Genomic DNA, 8,622 nt, shown 5'->3' on the forward strand with positions numbered 1-8,622 from the left:
CCGTGTTTGAAGAGTCCATGAAATCTGCAAATATACAATCACACAGTTCTCATCTGTCAATACTAACAATTCAACCAAGTGTTGTCCTCAAGAGGTCCACATACATATATACATGCACACAATTGATAACAATGGTACTGCTGCATGTATCTAACAGTAGTAGCACCAGGTCTGGCAGATTATGTGAGCATAACTTTCCATGCATTCCACATGCAAACAAGTTATAAGTGAAGTACATTATAATAATCAGTACAAGCAGTTGTACATTACAAGCTTTAGCTGAGCTACAGTACATCACCTTGAACACACTCTAAACAACAAGCTAAGGTCAGGAAGTAGATAATAATTATAACTAACATACTTTTTCAATACAATTTCTCTGCATAGTATCTAGTATATATGTACAGGTACAGCTGAGGGAGCCTGGCTGGCCTGAGGCATCTTCAGACATATAATTATAATTATGGATCTATAGACATGCAAGGGGGGAGGGGCTCATGTGATGTCTGATCCCATTGTGTTTTAACATGCATGCAGACAATAGTGTTTCAATTCAGCAACAAAAGCACTGACAGCACATTTCTATCAACATTTCAGAAATAACAATTGAAGACAGAGAACATAGTCACATTACAGTGATGCTTTGAGCAATAAAAACAAAATCACGACGGAGACATGACACACATAATTATAATAATTTTAATACAATGCTAGTACTTGACGTCTGCACCCAGCCCTGTCCATTTATCAGGCACTACAGTGAAATATTTGTCCATTGCCTCGCAGAATCTCTTATGGTAGAGTTCAGGGTACACGACAGTTGGTAGCGTCTTCCCAGCTGTCTTCTTGAGGAACATTTCCACCCTCTTATCCAGCGTAAAGGTACGGATATAGTTTGTTGGGGAGGGAGAAAGAATAATTATATGATCAGAAAATTAATACACTTGACGTTCACAACTATTAAATTGATGAACGGATTGCAACTCGTGATTAAAGTTATAAGACATCTTTAATTCAAAAAGAATATTACAAACAATCTTCATGGCACAATCACAATCAACAAACGTCGAGAGGAACTGAACGACGTAGCTTGTTGTTTTACAAGCCACACACTTCCCTACCCCCTCACAAGCTTACCAATAATTCCAACGACAAGTTCTCCCGTAGAGTCATCGATGCAAGTGATTAGAGAGAGTAGTCCATGATGGCGTTCTGTGCCAGGAACTCAGTGTCGGCTAGTATGGCCTGCATCAGTACACACTTGGAGTGGGGGTACACGTACACTGGGTTGCAGCAAATTGCTGGAGGGGGAGAACAAGTTATTAATAATATACTATAGGACTCGGACACTTGCTATACTTGAGATACTACAGCAGTGATTTCATGCAAGCTTCTCGTGTGCTACTAAATCAGCTGACAGTTAGTTTAAATAAGTATCACGTACATTGAAGGTAGTTCTCATCCAACAGTACGTCCCCACTGCTCTCTTTAGATGGATCAATGAATCGACTTCTCATGGAGCCCTTCAAATCGAACACCTTGTTTATAACGACATGACACATACTGATGACATGAAATGTATGATTGGTTCCAAAATTATAAGAGTCAATGCAGTACGTTGTTAATTGGGAGTATCTTGTTTCAATAAACTGACATGTAATAGTATATATCTCACGATGTGGGAGTCTCAATACTTTTAAACAGGATACTCTGGACTCTATATTTAGAGGAACCACACAGCAAGTACTGAGTCTACCTCAAAACAGGGAGAGGTGGTTGAATAATTATACAAGAGCAGTTGCATGCATGTGGAAAATAGCAAAAGTGTAGTGAAACAAAAAAAAGTGACATCCGTTAAACGTGAGTTGAAGACTATAATCTGCACTATAGACAATTTAACTTTACAGCCGAAACCAGCTATATATACTAACCTCAATCCAAGGCCTGTGAAGGAGGCTAGCTTTATATACTAGCCTCAATCCAAGGCCTGTGAAGTATATATACTAACCTCAATCCAAGGCCTGTGAAGGAGGCTAGCTTTATATACTAGCCTCAATCCAAGGCCTGTGAAGGAGGCTAGCTTTATATACTAACCTCAATCCAAGGCATGTGAAGGAGGCTAGCTTTATATACTAGCCTCAATCCAAGGCCTGTGAAGGAGGCTAGCTTTATATATATACTAGCCTCAATCCAAGGCCTGTGAAGTATATATACTAGCCTCAATCCAAGGCCTGTGAAGGAGGCTAGCTTTATATACTAGCCTCAATCCAAGGTCTGTGAAGGAGGCTAGCTTTAATATATATAGATTAGTGGAATCGTAGTGATACATATATTATACATACAGTAATAGATATGTGTACATGCATGCAGTTAATAAATAGAGGGTCTCACAGGTAGACAGGCTGTTATATTATACGTTGTAATAATTATAGTCCCACTGTGGGGGGTCTGTACTCACCAGGGGGGCACAGGAGTTCAGATACTTGAGTCCATCATGTAATGTGTTACTGAACAGGAGATGCCTTGATACTTAATTGGGTCAAAACAATCCAACTGCTACAGGGAAAAATCAAAACATCAACAATTGCTTTGCATAATTACGTATATGCACCTATTAAAAGAATTTTATTAAAAGGATTGCTCATATCTAAGTAGGACAAGTTAAATCTGGAAAGCCCTAGGGTATTATATGTGCATATCATGGCCAAACTGGGTATTTTCCGGAAAACACCCAGTTTGGCCATGATAATTATGTACCTACATATATCGTTGACATAATTAGAGAATTTAGAGGTCCAGCTGTAGGGAGTATATCCTGATTTGGAAACTTAGTACAGATACCAGGAATGCATGAATAGGAGTATCTGACTCCCACGTACTTTTATAGACAATGCGCAAGTGTAGATTGTTCAGTAGCTGCGTCATACTTACGTAGTTATCACAGAGTATATGAATACACTTATGGTGAAATTCACCTGACATCACAAGAGTGTCTGTTGACAGTGTGTAATGTGAATACACGCATCGTGTTACATTTCCTACTTCACAGTTTATACAACTACAAGTATTTGTGACGTAGCAAGAGAAAAGCCTGGAATGGAATGTGTTTGACACATAATATTATAGTGATAATACCTTTGTTACTATTATAAACGGGTACTAATTTTAGCGAATTTGCTAAATGAATTATAGAGACTGAGATCTACGGCATGTACAAGAAAGAGGAGAATATAATTATGATTTAAATAATACAGCTAGTGAATGTCAGCAGCACGTGTGTTACATGCACATGTAGGATATACCTGGGCCCTTGAAATTAAGTACGTGCTAATAATAAAACGCTAAAATTACGAATTCATAAAAAAAAATAAAACATTTCTTTTTTCTAATGTACTTTTGAGAGTATGCTAAGCAAGCTAGCCCTTTTTTCATCTGTATCTGACTCTAAACTTTCCATTCAACCTTAAAACTCATACTTATACATCTTTTGACAAATACTGTGCTAATGAATTTGCTACAAATCCGCCAAATTAGTACCCTAAAAACAGAGAAAATCTGAAAACACTAAAATTACTACCCGTCTATAATAGTAACATTCAGGTACTCCTATATTCGTGCACTCCTGTATAGATATACATCTCTATATACCATACTTCAATTCTAGGTGTGAAAGAGCGCTTGTTGACTATTGCAAAAGTATAGTGAAACAAAAAAGCGTGCAACATCCATTAAATAGTGCATGAGTTGATAATCTGCACTAGACGGTGTGCAACTATTTAGACATTTGCTAAATATAAAATTAATAATAATTATAGTAACTATCATACAACCTCAGATATGCTGTCTAGAAGTATTCTCAGCTGGTTAGTGCTGCTGAACCTAGCTACTGTTACCAGGAGTGAGCACTATCACATTGTGCCAGTGGATTCAACCGACTTGTGTGACGGATATGGAAATGGAACTTGTTTCACTCTCGAGCAGCTTGTTCAAACAGACCTGTTATCTGATGGAGACAATCTCACCTTGAGCTTTCTACCTGGAGATCATGTGTTAACTGAGCAGTTACTGATTCGTAACTTTTCACATGTGCAAATCACCGGCCAGAACACAAGTACAACTGTAGTTGGATTCCATAGCAACGGTGCGATACGTTTTGTTAGTATTACCAAATTGAATATTGAATGCTTGGATTTCGTTGAACCAAATGTTGGACCACAAAACTCACATCAAGGCTTGATCATTGATGGTGCCAATGATGTGTACATCAAAGACTGCTACTTTTCGGACTTTGTATTAGTCAATCAGGCGGAAAACCACATAGTTAAGATTGTTAATACTCAAACTGCAACAATTGAGAGCACTCTCTTTATGAACAACATTGGTCGGGCACTGCACGTTGAGGCTGATGATGTGTACATAACAAATAGTGAGTTCACTAGAAATGATGGAGGTGCAGTTTACATTAAATCAAACAACGCACTGATCAACAACACAGAGTTCAACTATAACAGTGCTGAGAGCGGAGGAGCAGTAGAAGTGGTATCTGGTGCTGTAGTGATCACTTGGTGTAAGTTCACAAATAACAAAGCTTCTCAGAATGGTGGAACGATTCATGTTGGCTCAGGCAGTGTGTCCATCTCCAACAGTGAGCTGACAAACAACAGTGCTGACTCTCGTGGAGCGATTCATGTTTACTCAGGCAGTGTGTCCATCTCCAACAGTGAGCTGACAAACAACAGTGCTGACTCTGGTGGAGCGATTTATGTTGGCTCAGGCAGTGTATCCATGTCCAACAGTGAGCTGACAAACAACAGTGCTGACTCTCGTGGAGCGATTTATGTTGGCTCAGGCAGTGTGTCCATCTCCAACAGTGAGCTGACACACAACAGAGCTGACTATAAAGGTGGAGCGATTCATGTTGACTCAGGTAGTGTGTCCATCTCCAACAGTGAGCTGACACACAACAGAGCTGACTATAAAGGTGGAGCGATTCATGTTTACTCAGGTAGTGTGTCCATCTCCAATAGTGAGCTGACAAGCAACAGTGCCAGCTATAAAGGTGGAGCGATTAGTGTTGGCTCAGGTAGTAGTGTGTCCATCTCTAACAGTGAGCTGACAAGCAACAGTGCTGGCTATAAAGGTGGAGCGATTAGTGTTGGCTCAGGTAGAAGTGTGTCCATCTCCAACAGTGAGCTGACACACAACAGTGCTGTCTATGATGGTGGAGCGATTGTTGTTCTCTCAGGTAGTAGTGTGTCCATCTCCAACACTAACATTACTAATAACATGGCCAGTTTGAACATTTTGCAATCAAACGTAACATTCACTGGAATGAATGTTGTCAGTAACAATGGTCGTCCCATTTATGCTTTCAATAGTCGAATCGAGTTTAATGGACCTACAACACTGAGTAACAATCATGGTGTGTTTGGTGGAGCTATCAGCGCTGACCAGAGTCAAATATTCATTAACACAGAAGGAGTTATCATCACCAACAACACAGCTACCTACGGAGGAGGGATATTTCTGAGAGAGAGTACACTCGTTGTAAATGTGCCAATAAAGATCTATCACAACACAGCACAGGATGGTGGAGGGATTTATGCATATTCCAGTAGAGTTGAGTTCCAATCAGTGCAGATGGTAGGTGCATATGGTTATCCACTTCCTCCAAATAAACAGAGTGAGATTGCTCACAACATTGCTGAGAATGGTGGAGGTATACATGCAGTATCTTCAACTATTAAACTAACTCAATCACATGTCAACATTGACTCAAACACAGCTAACACAAGTGGAGGTGGAGTGTATCTACAGCAAAGTTCGAAACTGTACCTATTTAAAACGAATAAAGAAAATAAGACTCAGGATCGATATGTTAAGTTAATAATAAGGGGGAATATTTGTGGCAGATAACACACAGAGTGGTGCCTGCAGAAGAGGGGCCACAGAAGATGATGCAACTCGAACTATTTTTGCTGACTGCTTCATTCAAACAATTAAACTGTATGAGTCCGGCTTGAATGAGTCCCGCTCTGATTTAAACTATTTCAACACATTCATGACTGACAACACGGCTACGCGGTCAGGAGCAAACATCTACGGAGGTCTGTTGGACAGGTGTACAGTAAGTCAAAATGCTGAATATGAATCTTCAAACGAATTGGACTACATAAAAAAAACTGTCAATTCCTCCATCGAGCCACTATCAATCTCCTCTAGGCCTGTTCAAGTAATTTTGTGCAACTATTCACAATATGACTATGGTTCTACAAAAAAAGGACACACATTTACAATCAGTGTTATGGCTGTTGACCAAGTTGGAAATCCAATGAATGCCACAATTCGCAGTTCTGTTGTCAGTGAGAGTGGACGTGATCGTTTCAAAGAAGGACAGGCAAAACATGAAATTGGCAATCAGTGCACAGAATTAGAGTACAATGTATTCTCACAAGACAGCTCCGCTCAAGTAGAACTCTATGCCGAGGGTCCATGCAACAATATGGGAATTTCAAAACAACTTATCAATATTTCTTTTGAACTCTGCACATGCCCTAGTGGACTCAAACCAATTCAGTCCGATATTGAGTGCAAGTGTGACTGTGATCCAGATTTGCAACAAGGATATCAGATAACAAACTGTTCTGAGGAAAATGGGACCATAAAGCTGGAAAGTGATAACAACATATGGATAGAAGTCATAAATACCACCAACAAAACATGGTATGTCGTTAGCAACTGTACATTTGACTATTGCGTACAAAAACCATTCAACATTAGTCTAAGCAACCCTGACAAACAGTGTGCCTACAATCGAAGAGGTGTCTTGTGTGGAGAATGTGAACCAGGACTCAGTCTTGTGTTGGCTACGTCAAACTGTAAAGAATGCTCTCATCTTTACCTTCTTCTACTAATACCATTTGCGCTGGCTGGCATATTGCTAGTTGCTTTAATTCTCGTGCTCAACATCACTATAGCAACTGGAAATATTCATGGCCTCATATTTTACGCCAACATAGTAGCTGCTAATAGAGCAATTTTCTTTTCTAGTTTAAACAACTTTTTAACAGTTTTCGTATCATGGGTGAATCTTGACTTAGGAATCGAGACATGCTTTTACAATGGAATGAACTCTCAAGGAAAAGTGCTCCTTCAACTTGTCTTTCCCGCTTACTTGTTTCTTCTAATGTTTTTTATTATCATTTTAAGCAAATATTTTGACTCATTTGCAAAGCTCCTCTCCAACAGGAACCCAGTTGCTGCCTTAGGCACACTCGTCCTACTCTCTTACTCCAAACTCTTACGGTTTGTCATTGCTGCATTGCAACACAGGGTCTTGGACTATCCTGATGGTAAAAGTGATATAGTTTGGTTGTTTGATGGCAATGTACAATATTTCGCTCGCGATCACCTCCCTCGGTTTGTTGCTGCAGCCATAATCCTCTTTGCCGGTGGATTGTTCACTGTACTGCTCTTCTTTGGACAATGGTTTCCACGCTGTTCCAAGGTTATGATATGGACCAAGAATACAAAGTACACTGGCTTCATGGATGCATACCATGCTCCATTCACTCCCAAACATCGCTACTGGGTGGGACTGCTTCTCTTTGCTCTAATTATTCATAATCTAGTAGCTGCCATGGCTCTCAACACTTACCTCCCTATTCTGTCAGCTGGAGTTCTATCAGTTGGACTGATTGTCTGGAAACTACTAAATAATCGTTTGTACAAAAGTAAGTTTTGTGATTCCCTCGAAACTCTCTATCTATTCAATGTTTTTATTCTTTCATTTGGCACCTCTTATGTCAAAGATACAAATAAAGATCAGTCAGCACTAGCCAATACTTCAATGGCTATATCATTCACCTTATTTGTGACAACACTTTGCTATCACTTTTACCAATTCGTACTCAAGAAGAGCAATACATGGCTGAAGATAGAAGACACCATAAAAAACTTACGAGCTGGTGCTGCAGACATGAGACTCCGACGAGCTAACAATGCCCGGGAAATGTATCAGCTGATAGCTGATGAAAATGATGAAGATGAATTACTCGAAGCAGTAGACGACTATGAACAAAGAGACGCCTTGAACCTACCTTACACTGATGGAGCCGTGGAAGAAGCTGACCCTGATCGCTACATCACTCCTCCCATCATCAGACCAGCCACGAGGCCGGACCAGCTGAGACTATCCTACATGGATGAACTAGCCCCCCTCACCACAGAGGACTACAGACCAGCCCCTCCTCCTCTAAGAGTCAACCATCGTCTTGCTGTTACACACAAAGAAATCGGCCCCATACGCAATGAAGTGTGAATTGTTTTATTTATTTTGTTAGTTCCAACAGTTACTGTCGTTAGCACTTGTTTATGTCACTATAGTTTAAAGAGAGATAGGCTTTTTTGTAGATTCTTATAGATTTATTTTTTGTAGAGATAACACAATTTAATGGTTGTGGTATGAATTGTTAATATTCGATTCACACATAATTATCTACGCTACCAATAGTCTATTACATTCATGAGGTCAATTACCAAAGAGTAAAACCATACTATGTAGGTATATAGTTGAAATGAACTCCAGAGTTAATTTCTCACCATTGCCTGTTCCTCCAGAAT

The 8,622-nt window shown here is 39.7% G+C and overlaps 2 protein-coding genes and 1 long non-coding RNA gene across 3 annotated transcripts; 2 read left to right on the plus strand and 1 right to left on the minus strand.

Moving 5' to 3' along the window:
* Nucleotides 1–557: 557 nt before the first annotated feature.
* LOC135336881 (uncharacterized) lies at nucleotides 558–1,582 on the minus strand. Its single transcript, XR_010394971.1, has 2 exons — nucleotides 1,445–1,582; nucleotides 558–1,301 (listed from the first exon to the last, which is right to left on the minus strand). It is a non-coding gene; the product is annotated as an uncharacterized LOC135336881 (long non-coding RNA).
* Nucleotides 1,583–1,715: 133 nt separating this feature from the next.
* LOC135337052 (probable outer membrane protein pmp20) lies at nucleotides 1,716–5,927 on the plus strand. Its single transcript, XM_064532947.1, has 2 exons — nucleotides 1,716–1,860; nucleotides 3,836–5,927. The coding sequence occupies exons 1-2, from the start codon at nucleotides 1,803–1,805 to the stop codon at nucleotides 5,914–5,916; spliced, it is 2,139 nt and encodes a 712-aa protein (XP_064389017.1). The 5' UTR covers nucleotides 1,716–1,802; the 3' UTR covers nucleotides 5,917–5,927.
* LOC135337051 (uncharacterized) lies at nucleotides 5,927–8,433 on the plus strand. Its single transcript, XM_064532946.1, has one exon. It carries the CDS (start codon nucleotides 6,062–6,064, stop codon nucleotides 8,318–8,320), a length of 2,259 nt encoding a protein of 752 aa, XP_064389016.1. The 5' UTR covers nucleotides 5,927–6,061; the 3' UTR covers nucleotides 8,321–8,433.
* Nucleotides 8,434–8,622: the final 189 nt, after the last annotated feature.

This window comes from Halichondria panicea, chromosome 6, assembly GCF_963675165.1.
Source record: "Halichondria panicea chromosome 6, odHalPani1.1, whole genome shotgun sequence".
NCBI lineage: Eukaryota > Metazoa > Porifera > Demospongiae > Suberitida > Halichondriidae > Halichondria > Halichondria panicea.

What these genes read in the sequence shown, in the direction of transcription:
- LOC135337052 (XM_064532947.1), top strand. Translation starts at nt 1,803, where the DNA reads ATGCATGTGGAAAATAGCAAAAGTGTAGTGAAACAAAAAAAAGTGACA. An exon ending in AAAAGTGACATCCGTTAAAC is followed by an intron (nt 1,861 to 3,835) that starts GTGAGTTGAAGA and finishes ATACAACCTCAG; the next exon opens with ATATGCTGTCTAGAAGTATT.
- LOC135337051 (XM_064532946.1), top strand. Translation starts at nt 6,062, where the DNA reads ATGACTGACAACACGGCTACGCGGTCAGGAGCAAACATCTACGGAGGT.